Source organism: Sus scrofa, chromosome 1 (assembly GCF_054392235.1).
Source record: "Sus scrofa isolate SSC_HxYL_T2T_F1_AM1 chromosome 1, Sscrofa_HxYL_maternal_Yorkshire_Landrace_v2.0, whole genome shotgun sequence".
NCBI lineage: Eukaryota > Metazoa > Chordata > Mammalia > Artiodactyla > Suidae > Sus > Sus scrofa.
The window spans coordinates 274,904,472-274,921,649 of NC_139383.1; the positions used below are offsets into that span (position 1 = coordinate 274,904,472).

A 17,178-nucleotide genomic window follows, 5' to 3' on the forward strand; every position below is an offset into this window, starting at 1 on the left:
TGCATCAAAATGATAAGCATTTGTGACTTCTCTGAAAGTAAACAATAGAATATTAACTGAATGATTGTAGCTTTGTAAGGCAAGATGCCAAGACATGGAATCAATCTTAATGTCCTTCAACAGATAAATGATAAAGAAGAAGTGGGGCATATATTTAATAGAATAGTACTCAGCCATGTAAAGAATGAAATAATGCCACTTGTAGCAACATGGGTGGAGCTAGAGGTTATTAGAGTAAATCAAGGAAACCAGCTAGAAAAATACATATACCATATAAAATTGCCTATATGTGGTATCTAAGAAAATGATACAAATGAACTTATACACAAAAAGAAATAGACCCACAGACATAGAAAATAAACAGGGTTAAAAAAAGGGGAAAAGGGGGGAGGTATAACTCAGGAGCTTGGGGTCAAAATTTACACACTTCTATACATAAAATAGATAACTAACAAGTACTAATTGTATACAAGGTGGAAATATACTCAATATTTTGTAATAACATATAAGGGGAAAAATCTGTAAAATACATATAGTATGTAATGTTTTCAAAACTGAAATCACATGCTCTACACCTAAAACTAACAAAACATTGTTAGTCAAATACATATCAAATTAATTAAGGAATTAATTAAAATTTTAAAAACCATTTTTCAGCAACATGGATGGACCTAGAGACTCATACCGAGTGAAACAAGTCAGAAAGAGAAAGACCAATACCATATGATATCGCTTATATCTGGAATCTAATATATGGCACAAATGAACCTTTCCACACACAAAAAAAAATCATGGACTTGGAGAACAGACTTGTGGTTGCCAAGGGGGAGGGGGAGGGAGTGGGATGAATTGGGAGCTTGAGGTTAACATATGCAGACTCTTGACTTTGAATGGAAGAGCAGTGAGATCCTGCTGTGTAGCACTGGGAATATGCCTAGTCACTTATGATGGAGCATGATAATTTGAGAAAAAAGAATGTATACAAGTATGTGTAATTAATGTATCAGATAAATAATGATTACAATCAAGACTACTTCATAAGAAAAAAAAATAACCAAAAAAATTTTAAAACCAGGCCCAATAGATGATTTTAAGAAGACTTAAATACATATATACTTTAAAAAACTGTAAAAAAGCCAAATGTAGTAATAATATAAGATGTTGAAAAAACAAAATTGAACACACAAATATACACAGAGGAGTTTGATGCTTTGATGATGAAAACTTGAATGTGCATTGTGGGTTATGGAGGAACAAATGGACAAGCGATATAACCTAAGGGAAAGACATTGATCCAATAACAATGACCATTTTAAGGACAGAGAGGAAAAGTGCTAGAGACATGGATGCTCAACTACAAACTTTTTAAGACTTCTCTAACAAGGGCATTAAGTGAAATAAGAATATGATTGGGTGATTCTCACTTGACAAAAAGGTTAATATTTCTGAAAAGAATCCTCAGAGCCAATGTCATGTCTCTGTTTCTCAGGCTGTAGATGAAAGGGTTCAGCATGGGGGTGACCACTGTGTACATCACAGAAGCAATGATGCTTTTGTCTTGGGACTGACTTGATGAGGAGGAAAGATATAGTGCCATAATTGTCCCATAGAATAGAGACACCACAGAGAGGTGGGAGCCACAGGTGGACAAGGCTTTGCAGATCCCTTTAGTAGAGGGGACCCTCAGGATGGAGACCCCAATGCGGCCATAAGAGATCAGGATGCCACTCAGTGGAAAAATGAAAACTGCAGACCCTAGAGTGAATATGACCAGCTCATTGAGAGAGGTGTCTGAGCAGGACAGCTTAAGTAGGGCAGCAAGGTCACAGAAGAAGTGGGGGATGATATTGTCATCACAGAAGGAAAGTCGAGCCAGGAGAAGGGTGTGGGTCAGGGCATAGGCACAGGAGAAGAGCCAGGATCCAGTCAACAGACATAGACACAGCTCCTCCCTCATGATGATAGTGTAGTGTAGAGGGTGACAAATGGCCACATACCTGTCATAGGCCATCACTACAAGAAGAAAGTTATCAATGCAAGCAAAAAATATGAAAAAATAAGTCTGTGTTACACACCCTGCATAGGGAATAGATTGATCCTGAGTCTGTATGTCCATCAGCATTTTAGGTACAGTGACAGAGGAAAAGGAGACGTCTGTGAGGGCCAGTTGGCTGAGGAAGAAGTACATGGGGGTGTGGAGGTGAGGGTCCAGCCTGATGAGCAGGATGATGAGCAGGTTCCCCAGCAATGTGGTCAGGTACATGCACAGGAACAGGGCAAATAAAATGTCCTGCTGTTTTGCCCAGACAGGGAACCCCTGGAGGAGGAATTCAGACATGCTACTCTGGTTCTCAGTCCTCATGCTCCTCTCCTGTCTGCTGGGGAAGGAGAGGAGTAGGAAATGTCAGAGACATTGAATGGATTCTTGTGGCCACCACACTATGTCTATCATCTTCTCATGGAGAAAAAGAATAAATGCCTGCATTTCTTTTATCACACAGTGTCATGAAAGCAGGTGAGAATCCCTGGACATTCGCCATGATTCCTTTCAATGGAAACCAGGAAATTCATTATTTTTTCTTTTTAATCCACCATGTTTCTGACAGTAAGCTTCTAAACACACAAAAATGATGAAGACATCCAGGACCACTTCCCTCAGGAGACTATCCCTCATGGACACACCTGACCAAGGCCAAACTAAATTGGAACCTGAAGCTAGATTCCCTGTGTTATGATTTTGGTTCCAACACTTTCTTGTTGTAGGACATGGATGCTAAATTTCTCTTGGCCTTATGCTTCCATAATGTGAGGATTCCAATATCACACCTTCATAGAGTTAACAAACAGGATTCTAGTACATTAGATATTAATAACTAAGAAAACTTTCCTGAATAAAATAAACACCATAAACTGCATACATTATTTTTATGAGTTTTTCTGTATACCTCCCAAAACATATTAAGTTCAGGCATTTAATAAAACAGTATTATGGGGTGGACACCATAAAGCAACAAAAAAGGTGACCTAAAATTTATGTTAACTTATCTGGGCTCTCACACTTTTCAGGTGTAACTGGGTTAAGTTCTCTGCTTGAACTTGTCTTAATGCATGTGTATCTTCTTGCCAAAAAGAAACCTTACTTCAGTGCATGTACCTCCATCTATCTCCATCTCTAACTGAAACTCCAAGTTGTCTGACATCTGGATATTCATTGCTAGGAAGAAACTTGAGATCTGTCTTCTATAAGCTTAGTAACACTGAAGGATTGGGGTGTCTCTTAGAAGTCAGTTATCTGATTGACCAGCACTATTTCCCAATACTGATCTTCACACTCATAATAACTGACAGTTAATGAACATTAAGTCAGACAAATGCATTTTGACATCATTGGCTCACTGAACTTTAAGAGTCCTAGGATTGATGTGATATTATAATGCACTATTGGGAATGCTGGTTTTAGCTTAGTGGGTTCAGAACACAACTAGTGTCCATGAGGATACTGGTTCAAATCCTGACCTCTCTCAGTGGACTAAGGATACAGCATTGCCATGAGCTGCAGTGTAGTTTGCAGACAGGACTTGGATCTGGCATTGCTGTGGCTGTGGTGTGGGCCAGCATCTGCAACTCTTATTTGACCCCTACCCTGGGAACTTCCACATGTTGCTGGTGCAGCCTTAAAAAAATAAAAATTAAAAAATACAAAAATGCACTAGCAACCTACTCAGAAGGATTAGGAAATTAGCATCATCACAAGGTTAGTAACAGCTCTAGACACATTTCTCTCACAAGCTTTTAAATATATACTGGAAACTTTGCTTCTATGAACCTACTGTTCTTCCCTCTCTTTAGTTTGACAACAGGAAAGACTTTAAGAAATATTTTGGGATTTGAAGGTGTGCTCCTGCTCATATAACTGTCCACACTAATAATCTTTCAGCCCTTTAGTTTGCCAGTGGCTTTCATATGCCTTCAAGATCATTCAATCCATCATAATTTATTTCTGTTTGGGAAGCAGAGAACAGTGTTTTTTCCCTGCATTTTACAAACAGGAGTAGTTAAATTGCTTGAACAAGCTCACATAGATATTGTATAGTGCAATCTGGTCTCAAACATGGATTTTCTGATTTTCTTTTTTTTACTACAGAGACTCCACCCATTTCTTTTTATGGAGGGTAGACATGTTAAGGTGAAATGTGTTAAAATATGCCTGGAAGAGGAACATAATATTAATACTGAGTAAGATTCTGTCAGTAGATGTTTACTCCAGACTAGGGAGTTGTTTGGGGTTATTAACTGACTCAGTTCACAGGGCACAAGGAGGGACCAGGCCCTTGACTCTCTTGCCAAGCACAGACTTCTCATTGAAAGTTGCTGGGTCAGACTTAGCCCAGGATCTCACAGATCTCCTGCAGGAGACCCAGAACTCCTAATGACACCCAGGAGCTGCAATGTGATCAGAAGAGAAACATATAAATATGGTACTTTGATTCCATCAGCACCATGTGCAAAGAGGTGGCTGAGAAATTGCTCAATAGTGAAGAGGAGACAGTGTGTGAACTAGTGGTGGAGGATTGAGACAGAACATATGGATAGGGCTGTAAGTCAGCTTCACATACATCTATGCAAGATTCAATAACAAAATACACATGTACACAACAGTTACACACACAGAACTGTCAAGCATCCTAGACCAGAGGCATTGTCAACACAAGAAATCATTTATATTCTAATCACAAGCAATGCACAATGTCTTACATACAGCACACAAGCAGCAGATGCACATAGAATGAGCACCCACAGAGGAGAAGTCCAGGCTTCTCTGACCTCTGCATATCCTAGTGTGTGTCATTCAATGTGTTTGTCAGTTACACACACACACACACACACAAACTCATACAATACAACACACACATACACACAAATATACATGACTTCTCTGATGGTCAAACACATGCTTACACACAGATACAGGCCCATCTTGGGGGTTTCTGGGCTCCTTCTGAGCTACACCTGTCCTCTGAGTTCAAATACCTTCTGCTTCATTCTGTTACCTGAATCCTCACTTTCTGTCCAGGAGACCCAGGATCCAAAAAAAGAAGAGCAAACCTTGGTGGCCTGAGGACCTTTACAAAGTCTCATGTCCTTTCTCCAGGTTCAAAACCATGCACAAGGATATCTTCTTTTCTCAATCCTAAAGGAACACTGGAGGGAATTCACCCCAGTCCCTGACTAGAGCTAAAGCAGTCCACTTGGGCAATTGGCCAATTCCCTCCTGGCCCCTAGGGAAGGAGGATGATTAGTGTCAACAGGGGCTGAACTGCCCCTGGTTTCCCAGGAGAAAGTGTCCCTGATATGGGTGTTACCTTAGGTCTGGTCAAGTCTCCGGCTGTGAAAACTGTGTCATGGCACAGTTTCTTCCAAGGGCAGTGAATGTCACAGGCAGTGGAATGGCTTCTGCCCCCAACACTGACAAGGGCTTACATTAAAACACAAAACCCCTTGAAATGTACATGTCTTCCCACTCCCCTGGAAGGTTTTGTAGGGTACAGTCTATGCCTTGCTCTGGAGGAGGATTGAATATAAAACTCTGGACAAAATTCTCTGGGTTCATCCCCTGCTAAATAATCATCTTGAGCAAGTTTTCCAAGGCCTAATCATTTTCTATAAAGTGAAAATAACAATCATAGTCTTTGTATGATTTTGAAGAATGGATTTATGAGCACCTAATGCAAGCTTACTAAATGTTACTAAATATTAAGCTTACTAAGGTCAATGTCTTTGTATCACTAGAGATCTCCTATGGCTCACAACAGGCAATTGTGATTCCTAACTGTTGAAAGCTTTCATTTGATCATTAATTCACTAACTCCCTTAAATACTCATTTAGGTTCACACAAATGCAATACTGATATATTCTCTAGAGACATCACAGATAATATAAGCAGAACTCCCAATCTTACAACACACATCAAAGTGGAAGGTAATGCAAAAAATAAATAAATAAATAAATAAATAAATAAATAAATAAATAAATAAGGCAAAAGGAATGGTGTGTAAATGGTGCCAAGTGCTGCCAGTGATGAAAATTATGCAGAGAGCTAGGAAGACTCAAGAAATTTAAAAAAAACAGGATTTTTTTTCCAAAACAACATAGACACCCCTTCAATCAAGTGGCTCCAGGTCTGTAAAATGGTTTACATAATTACACTCCTATTGGACTGTCTAAAGTTGAAAAGACTGCTGCTCTCTGTGTCACTGAAGATATGATGAACTGGAACACTCATACACTGCTAATGGAATACAAAACAATTTGAACATTTTTAAAAAGTTAAACAAATACTTAGCAAGTGACTAGACATTTGTCCAAGGTAAAAGAATGTATACAGTTTTATGTAGATTTATACAAGAATGTGCATAAGAGCTGTATTTAATGGCCAAAAGCTGGAAACACCACAGATGTTCATCAACAGACTTACTGTTAATAAGCGAATTGACACACAATATAGCACAGGAAGTTATACTCAATATATTTTAACAACCTATCAGGGAAAAAAATCCAAGTGTATTCATAACTGAATAACACTCCACAGTTGAAACTAACACTATATTGTAAAGGAAGTATATTTCAATAAAAAAATATATTCTACTGAAAGTAAAAATAAACAGAAATTTTTAAAACTCAAAAATTTAAATAATAAAAATCAATGATATTTTAAATGTGAATGGATGCAACAGCTGTAGTATATCTTTAAAAATGGCATACTACTCATTATTAAAAAGAATGAATTATTGATGAATGGTACAACCTGAATAAATCTTAAAATACTTTGACACAGTGAAAGCAGACCACAAGAAAAGAATACACAATGTATGATTCCACTGAAATAAATTTCTAGGAGATGAAAATTAATCCATGTGACAGAAACTGAATTGTGATTCACTTGAGGGCAGATGGGAGGAGCAAAGAGAGGGCAGGAGCAGAGACATCAGGTAAACTCATGATCTTGATGGCTTGTGGTGGTAATTTCATGGGTATGTACCTATGTAAAAACTCGTCAAATGATATACTTTATTTTTTTACCTTTTTTAAAATTAAATTTGATTTACAATATTGTGCCCATTTCTGCAGCATAGCAAAGAGGCTCAGTCCTATACATATACATTCTACTTCTTAAATTCTTTTCCATCAAGGTCCATCTCAAGAGACAGGATATAGTTCACTCTGCTATACAGTAGGACCTCATAGCTTATCCATTCCAAATGTAAGAGTGTGCGTCTACTAACCCCAAGTCCCCATCCATCCCACTCCCCTCTCCTCTCCCTTGGCAAGCACAGGGCTGTGATATATGTCTATGAGACTGCTACTATATTGTAGTTTCATTTGTGCCATATGTTAGATCCACATGTAAGTGACATCATATGATATTTGTCTTTCTGACTTAGTTCACTTAGTATGAGATTATCTAGTTGCATCATATTGCTGCAAATGGCATTACTGCATTCTTTTCTATGGCTGAGTAGTAGTCCATCTTCTATATGTTCCACATCTTCTGTATCCATTCATCTCTTGATGGACATCTAGGTTACTTCCAAGTCTTGGCTAATGTGAACAATGCTGCTATGAACATAGGGGTGGAGGTATCTTTTTATATTGTAGTTTTAGAAGGATATATGCCCAGGAGTGGGATGGGTAGATCATATGGTAGTTCTATATGAAGTTTTCTGAGTCAAATGGTATAAAGTAGTTATGTGAAGTTTATTGTATGTCATTTATACCTTCACAAATCTGGGTGATTTTAAAGAAACAATAACAAGATCAAGTATTGTCATGTTATAACCTATACAATCCCTTCCAGCAGGTTCCCAAAGAAGACTGTGAACCAAAAACTCAACTATAATGTTTAATTTTATATGTCAACTTGGCTAGGCAACAGTATCCAGATATTTGGTCAAACATAATTCTATATATTTCCATGAAGGTATATTTGTGGATGAGATTAACATTATAATCTGAAGACTCTGAATAAAGCAGACCATGCTCCATAGTGAGGGTTGGCATCCTCCAATCATTTAAGGACCTTAACAAAAGGAACAAACTTGCTCAGAAAAGACATTTCTATCAGCAGCCTGCCTTTAGACTCAGATTGCAAATTTTCCCTGGGTTTCCAGCCAGCCAACCTACTCTCCTTCCTTCCTTTCCTCCTTTTTTTTTTGCTTTTTAAGGCCACACCCATGATCTATAGAATTTCCCAAGCAAGGAGTCATATTTAGCTGCAGCTGCCAGCCTATGCCTCAACCACAGCAATGCAGGATCAGAGCAATAACTTTATCCTATGCTGCGTCTCACAGCAACACCAGATCCCTGACACACTGAACAGCACCAGGGATTGAACCCACATCCTCATGGATACAAGTCAGATTCATTTCCACTTAGCCAAACAGGAACTCCAAGACAATTCCTTCAAAGAAATCTCTTTCTCTTTTTTCTTCTTTTTTGACCATCCTATGACATGCAGAATTTCCCAGGCCAGTGATCAGGCCAGAGTCTTAGTAGCAACTAATGTCACAGCTGTGGCAATAGAATCCTTTAACCCACTGCAGAGATACCACCATCCCATAATGGCACAATAGGAATTCCATATCTTTCTCTCTTCTATAAACACACACACACACACACACACACACCCTATTTGTTCTCCTTCTCTGGAAAATATTGACTAATACACCTACCATGGACTTAAGTGCCCTATGAATCTAGTCCACTAATATCTCTGAACTAATCACCCACCATCCCTCCTGACTTAATCCTGTCCAGGAACAGAGGCTCAATATTAATGTCCTGGGATAGGCTGGGCACCACCTCCCCTCAGAATATTTGTAGGTGCTAATCTCCATGCTTTTGCCCAGATATCCTCATGGCTCACTTCACTGTCCTGACTGACATCTTTGTATGTTACCTTCCCAATGAGCTCTACCTGGACCGCATGGTGCTAAATGATGAACCCCACCCCAGCACTCTTTCTCCCCACACCACTATTATTTTTTAATCATTTATTTATTTGATTTTAATTTTTTAGGGATACACACAAGACATATAGAAATTCCCAGGCTAGAGGTGGAATATTATCAGTAGTTTTCTGCCTATATCACAGCCATAGTAAAGTGGGATCTGAGCAGCTTCTGAGACCTATACCACAGCTCATGGCAATGCTGCAAACTTAACGCAATAAGCGAGGCCAGAGATCAAATCCATGTCATGAATATTAGTCAAATTTATTACAGCTGAGCCACGATGGGAACTCCTTGTTGTCCAATACAGCAGGACAATCTCCTGTAACTACTGGAGTCTTGAAATATAGCTAGTGCAAATGAGAAACCCATGATTCATTGAGCACTTTTCATTTTCAAGCTCAGCAATATTTCCCTGGTCTTGCCCTGTCCTGGCCCCAGCCCTAGAATCAGACATTTTTCTAAGTCACTTTGGTTCCTGTTAGAAGACAATGATATTCAAAAATCAAATTTGACACTACATGTGTCTTTGGTTTACAAGGCTTCTAAGTGGTCTCAGAGAATACAGTCAGGAAATATATATAAAAGAAACACAGGATGTAGAAACTATAAACAAGCAAACTAAAGGAATATTTATCCATAAGCGATGGGTAAGGAGTTTGATAGGAAGAATGGGAGATGGGACCAGACAGATATTGATATATAATTTCAATCTGTTTATACACATTACAACCCATGAGTTCAAGTTGGTATCTTCAATTAAAGATTGATACTGTAGTGCTCTTTCTAGCCTCTGTTTTTTCATGAACATCACACCTTTCAGGAGATATTAACTTATCCCGGACAAGTTCACTTATTTCCTAAATTTTTCAATACATATAATTTCAGAATCTTGAACTGAAACCATTATTAATAACAAAATAATTTCAGCTCAACAAATTTACTTACCAAAAAATGTACTCCCATTTTTTTCCATCATTGTGAGACTAGTTTATAGACAAAATTTGGTGTTCCATAATTAATTTAATTATTTTATTTTCCCATTTAGTGTGATTATGGTACTAACTCAAAATATAGGTAGGCTCATTTTTGTTTTATTCTGTTTTGCTTTATTTTCCATCACCTTCTTTTTTATTTCTTAGTAGGTAAAAATAACATAGTCAAAACTATACAAATAAATGTACTCATCTCTCCATTTTTTCTCTCCTATTCCTACCCCACCCCTGTAGAAAAGCAATCTTATTAGTTTCAAATTGATTCCCAGTGTGTTTCTTCTTGCTCCATGGGAAGATACATGTATATATTATTTTCCCTTCATTTTCACATAAGAATTAGCATGCTATAGATGCTCTTTTATGCATTCCTTTTTCTCCATTTAACAATATATCATGGAAAACCCTCCGTATTGATTCAATGGTAGGTTTGTCATTATTTTTTCATAGGTGTGAATTACTTAATTGCATCGATATTCCATAGCTCCCTTTTGAAGTCCTAGAATAAATTAGCAGTAATGAATTAACTAAATACCACCTAATTGTATACCTCAATGGGTTAAAATGGAAATTTTCATGTTGGATATCACATTATACCTACCATAATAAGTTTTTATTAAAAAATGCAAGACATCATCTCTTCAGAAAGCATAGAAAAGAATTATAAAATAGTAATAATGTATGATTCATAAGTTAATGGAAGGGATATGGAATAACAAAATATATATTTATTTAATCAAAGGTGATAAAGAAAAGCAAGTAGAAATATGAAATCAGATGTTTCAAGTAGAAAACATATAGAAACATGGAAAACATAAATTCAAATACAACCTGATTATATTGGATGTTAATAATTCAAATTCTCCAGAAATACAATAATGTTCAACCTATGTAAAAAGACCAAAATGCACCTTTACACTGTTAACAACTAACACTTTCCAGATATAAAGACATAGTTTAGAGTGTTGGAAAAGAAATACATGTAAACATAATCTAAAAGTAAGCTGGCATATCTAAACTAATATCAGAGGAAGTAAATGAGATGTGTGGATAGGAGCCATGGCTAAAGAGAAATCTCCCCTCAGCTATAAATACACTGGTGTGATGTTCAATTAATAAAAAATGGCTTGCTATCATAGGAGTGCATTACTCTGTAGCATTAGCCAAATTCCATTGTGTAATTATGCCCATTGTGACTGATTTTTATCCACCATCATGGTGTCATTGACTGTGGGGTTGAAAAGATATGTTCATGATCAGCTTGAAGCCAATGCAAGCCAATTTCAGCAATTCTTCTGCACAGAAGAATCAGCCCACAAGGAGCAGAACATGATGCTAAATTGATGTGTTCTCAAAAACATTGTATCAAAAATAAATAAGCAGAAATTTATGCATCTAAAAGGAGAAACAGACAAAAGCACAATCATAATTATGTAGTATGTTTTATATAGGATTTTGACATATTTTATGAGAGATGATGAAGCAGAAAAAATGAAAGATAATTAATTATTAATAATGCAAGTAACAAATAGGACCTTTTGACATATTAGCACTATATGTAACATATGAATGAATTTTCATTTGAAGTTACAGAGTTGCCAACCACATGATAATTTTAGGAGATTATCTCACTGTGCTCATGATTGCAATAAGAGGATTTAGTGATTATCACTTCAAGAAGTTATCCCTCCTGACAAATAACTCTAAGGCCTGTTTTATGTCTCTGATCCTGAGTATGGAGATGAAGGGTTTCAGCATGGGAACAACTACTGCATACACAACAGAAGCAGTTGTATCCTTGTCATCGGTGTCCCATGATGAGGAGAAAATGTAAACACTGGCAAGTCTCCTGTAGTATAAACACTCCACAAAGAGATGGAAACCACAGGGGAACAAACTTTAAAGAATCTCTTGGTGGAAAGCACTTTCGTAACTGTGGTCCTTACATGAATATACGAGCCCAGGATACTACTCATGGCAGGATGAAAAGTTTTCCTTCCATAATAAAATGGCCAGTTCATTGTGGTAGGTGTCTGAACTTCAGGAGGGCAGTTAGGTCACAGAAGGTGTCAGAGATGTTATTGTCCACACTCAACAGTTGAACAAAGAAGAGGTTGTGCAACAGGGCATGAACACATCAGAGGAACCAGGACACAACTACTAAAGGAGACACACAGTTCCTGCCTCATGATGGTGATGTATTGGAGAGACTGACAAATGCACACATAGCTGTCATAAGCCATCAATCTGAGAGGAAAATTGTTGACAACCAAAAATTGTGAAAGAAAAATTGGGAAATGCACCCTGCATTTGGGATGGATTGATCCTGAGTCTGCATGTTCATCAGCATCTTTGGAACAATGATAGATGAAAATGAGACATCTGTGAGGGCCAAGTGACTGAGAAAGAAAAACATGGGGGTGTGGAGGTGGGGGTCCAGCCTGATGAGCAACTTCCCAGCACCATGGTCAGGTACATGACCAGCAACAGGGAAAAGAACATGCCATGCTTCTCTGGCCAGATTGGAAGCCCCAGGGAGAGGAACTGGGACACGTGGCTCTGGTTCTCCCTACTCATGCTGTTCTTGCCTCAGCTGGGAATTGGGGAAAGTGGAGAATGTCAATGAACATGCCATAATATTTTAGTCATGTCCTCTGTCCTATGGAAAGTCTTAATTTTTGCTACCTTTCCCTTTGTTTCCCTTAATTGCTGGTGAATGAATTGGTCTTTCCAATTCCAGCTCCAATAACACATCAAACACACACGTTAACTGGGTATTGTCCCCAGAAAAACCAATGGACATGTATTCTTCATTCAATACATATTTATTGAACCTCTGCTTTGTCCCCTATTGAGTATTCAGGAGACAACAAGAACTGAGAAGTCTCTGTGTTTAAGTTTATATCTTTACATCAAGCCAGGTTCAAACTTCTATAATTTGCTAAGATGAAAATGGGAAAAGGCATCAGGAGGAGGTATTAATCATTTCCTCTTAAAAAGGACATGAATCTCCTTACATTTTAAGAGAATTATTGAAGCTATGTCATGGGCTTTCAGGGTAGTTTGCACAATCCTGCCTGTTTTGAGTCACTTAAAAATCCCCTGTTATCATATGTGTTCAATAGAGGCTTCCAAGCCATTGTCAATAGTTCAAGTCATTGTCTCAAGCATTTTGTGCACACTTTCAAATTAAATCTTCCTAGTAGCCCAACGAAATACAATTATACACATTTTAATCATTAGAAAACAGATGTATACATTATTTAAATGTGAAAAGATACACACAATTAAGCGCAACAGGTGGAATCACAACATAGCAAACAGTTAAAAATGGACTTTATTAACTTGACACTGTAGTGAAAGATAAGCATTTTGGACTTTAAAAAATGTAAACAATAGAATCTTAACTGAATATTTGTAGCTTGGAAGCCAAGAACCCAAGACATAGAAGTGACATTAATGTCATTCAATGGATAAATGATAAAGAAGTAGTACATATATTTAATAGAATAGTATTCAGCCCCATAAAGAATGAAATAATGCCATTTGTAGCAATATGGATGGAGTTAGAGATTGTCATTCTAAATGAAGGAAAACCATATAGAAAAAATATATCATGTGATATTGCTTATATGTGGTATCAAAAAAAGATACAATTGAACTTATACACAAAACAAAGATAGACCCACAGATATAGGAAACAAACTTACAGTTACCAAAAGGGGAAAGGGGAAAGACAAAACTTAGGAGTTTGGTGTTAACATATACACACTGCTATATATAAAATAGATAACTAAAAGGTACCAAAGGTATAGAAGTTGGAATTATACTCAATATTTTGTAATAACTTAAAAGGAAAAACAATCTGAAAAATACATATACTATCTTATATACTTAAACCTGAAATCAGTTTGCTCTACAATTGAAACTAACACAACATTGCAAATCAAAAATACTTCAAATTAATTTATTAATCAATTAAAAATTTATATACCAATCCCCAAGAGATGACAATAATGACTGAAATTTTATATATATATATATATGCTGTAAAAAAGCCAAAAGTAATAATAATATAACACATTGAAAAAGACAAAATTTAAGCACACTTACATATACACATAAGTAATTTGATGCTTTCAAGCCAACAAGTTGAATGTGCACTGTGGGTAATGTCATATTTAGGCTTATGAAAGAATAAATGGACAAAAGATATGACTGAAGGGAAAGAAATTGATCCAATAACAATGACCATTTGTTTTTTATTTAGTTATTTATTTTATAATGATTTTTATTTTTTCCATTATAGCTGGTTTACAGTGTTCTGTCAATTTTCTACTACATAGCAAGGAGACCCAGCCACACCTACATGTACACATTCTTTTTTCTCACATTATCATGTTCCATTACAAGTGACCAGACATAGTTCCCAGTGCTATACAGCATAATCCCTTTGCTTATCCATGCCAAAGGTGATAGTTTGCATCTATTTATTAACTCCAAATTCCCAGGCCTTTCCACTGCCTCCCCCTCTGTCGTGGCAAGAAGAAGTTGTTTTCATGTCCATGATTCACTTTTCTGTGGAAATGTTCATTTGTGCTGCATATAAGTTTCCAGATATAAGATATATCATATGGTTTTTGTCTTTCTCTTTGTGACATACTTCATTCAGGATGAGCGTCTCTAGTTCCATCCATGTTGCTGCAAATGGCATTATTTTGTTCTTTTTTATGGCTGAGTGGTATTCCATTTTGTACATATACCACTTCCTATTAATCCATTCATCTGTTGATGGACATTTAGGTTGTTTCAATGTCTTGGCTACTGTGAATAATGCTGCAATGAACATACAAGTGCATGTGTCTTCTTCAAGGAAAGTTTTGTCTGGATATATGCCCAAGAGTGGGATTGCTGAGTCATATAATAGTTATATATATAATTTTCTATGGTAACTCCATACTGTCTTCCATAGTGGTTGTATCAATTTACATTCCCACCACCAGTGCAGGAGTGTTCCATTTTCTCAAATCCCTCTCTAGCATTTGTTATATTTTGTCTTATTAATGATGGTTTTCTTGACTGGTGGGAGGTGGTAGCTCATAGTAGTTTTGATTTGCATTTCCCTACTACTCAGTGATGTTGAGCATTTTTTCACGTGCTTGTTGGCCATTTGTATATCTTCTTTAGAGAAAATTCCATTCATGGCTTTTGCTGATTTTTTAATTGGATTGTTGGCTTTTTTGCTGTTGAGTTGTATAATTTCTTTGTGTATTTTAGAGATTAATCCCTTATCAGCTATATCATTTAAAACTATTTTTTCCCAGTCTATAAGTTGTCTTTTTGCGTTTTATTTTTTATGGTTTCTGTTGCTGTGCAAAAGCTTATCAGTTAGATGAGGTCCCATTGGCTTATTTTAGCTTTTATTTCTGTTACTTTGGGAGATTGATCTGAGGAAATAATTGTAAGGTTGATATCAGAGAATGTTTTGCATAAGTTTTCTTCTAGGAGTTTGATTGTGTCTTGTCTTACATTTAAGTCTTTATGCTATTTTGAGTTTATTATTGTGCATGGTGTGAGGGTAAATTACAATAACCATTTTTTTTTTTTTGCAATTTCTATGGGCTGCTCCCGCAGCATATGGAGGTTCCCAGGCTAGGAGTTGAATCAGAGCTGTAGCTGCCAGCCTATGCCAGAGCCATAGCAACGCAGGATCCGAGCCGCATCTGCAACCCACACCACAGCTCACGGCAACGCCAGATCGTTAACCCACTGAGCAAGCGCAGGGACCAAACCCGCAACCTCATGGTTCCTAGTAGGATTCATTAACCACTGTGCCGCAATAACCATTTAAAGGACAGTTAGGAAAAGTTTTAGAGACATAGGTTGTGAGGAGACATGTTTCTACAATCTTTTCTTAGCCTCTCTGCTTTTATTTTCTGTGCTAAAAATTCCATCTTGTCCTGCTTTACTTTACCCCATATTCCTGTTTTAAAAACAGTTGCAGTACTGGTAAATAACTTATGCTTAGCCACAAAGACCAAAAGGCATATGTTATTCATACAGTCAGCTGAATGAGGCCATAATGCATTGGCCTATGCATGTGTTTGTCTAGCATACACATAGGTACACTGTTTGCACAGCATATATCCTATTAAAATAAGAGGAAGAGGAGCCTCGTTGCTCCAGGGGTTTTATGAGTGGTCCTTGGTGGGATATGCATCAGCAAGGAGAAGGACATACAAATCTAGGCACTCCTGGTTGCTATAGATAGGCAAGCCTTCAGCAGAAGCATGATGATGATTCTCTAGATGCTATGAATAGACAGCTAATGGCAGGCTTCCTCAATACTAATGATTATTAAAAGCCTAAAGGCCAGAATGAAACCTTAGCCAGCTACTAGCTATGTTACTTTTAAAATAATAAAAGAACCATATCTTGTATGTACAACTCCCTCCCCACCTGACAAAATCATAAAAAGCCCAATAAAAACAGTGTGGTTTCTTAAGGCTGAGCTCTTGGTCCCTGAGACCTTGAGTCCACTGGTTACCAAATTTAATTAAGATCAATGTCTCTGTGTCTTGCTTTATGTTAATTTTTTCTTACGTTTCACAGCACCTGTTCTTCATCCCTCACCAGCTGAGCTGGTCTTGGCGATGGGTGACCAACAAACAATTTTTAAGGCATTTATGACAAGGTCAGTGAGTAAATAAGCACATGATTAGGTGAATCTCACTTGGCAAACAAGGTTGTTTTTTTCTGAATAGACTCTCCAGAGCAAATATCATGACCACATTCTGTAGATGAAAGGGTTCAGCATAGGGGTGACCATTGTGTACATCACAGAAGAAATGATGTTTTGTCATGGGATTGGCCTGAGGAAGAGGAAAGTTACAGGGCCATACCTGTCCCACAGAATAAAGACACCACAGAGAGGTGGGAGTCACTGGTGAACAAGGTTTGCAGATCCCTTTAATAGAGCGGATCCTCAGGATGGAGGCTCCAATGTGGCCATAAGGGACCAGGATGCCACTCAACAGAAAAATGAGAACTAAAAACCCTACAGTGAATATGACCAGCTCATTGAGAGAGGCATCTGAGCAGGACAACTTAAGTAGGGCAGCAAGGTCACAGAAGAATTAAGGGATGATGTTTTCAGCACAGGACAGTTGAGCCAGGA

At 37.4% G+C, this 17,178-nt stretch overlaps 1 protein-coding gene across 1 annotated transcript; it reads right to left on the reverse strand.

Moving 5' to 3' along the window:
• Positions 1–1,420: 1,420 nt before the first annotated feature.
• Positions 1,421–2,362, reverse strand: LOC100155678 (olfactory receptor 1J4-like). Its single transcript, XM_085014465.1, has 2 exons — positions 1,953–2,362; positions 1,421–1,886 (listed from the first exon to the last, which is right to left on the reverse strand). Exons 1-2 carry the CDS (start codon positions 2,360–2,362, stop codon positions 1,421–1,423), a joined length of 876 nt encoding a protein of 291 aa, XP_084870591.1.
• Between the last annotated feature and the right edge of the window lie 14,816 nt (positions 2,363–17,178).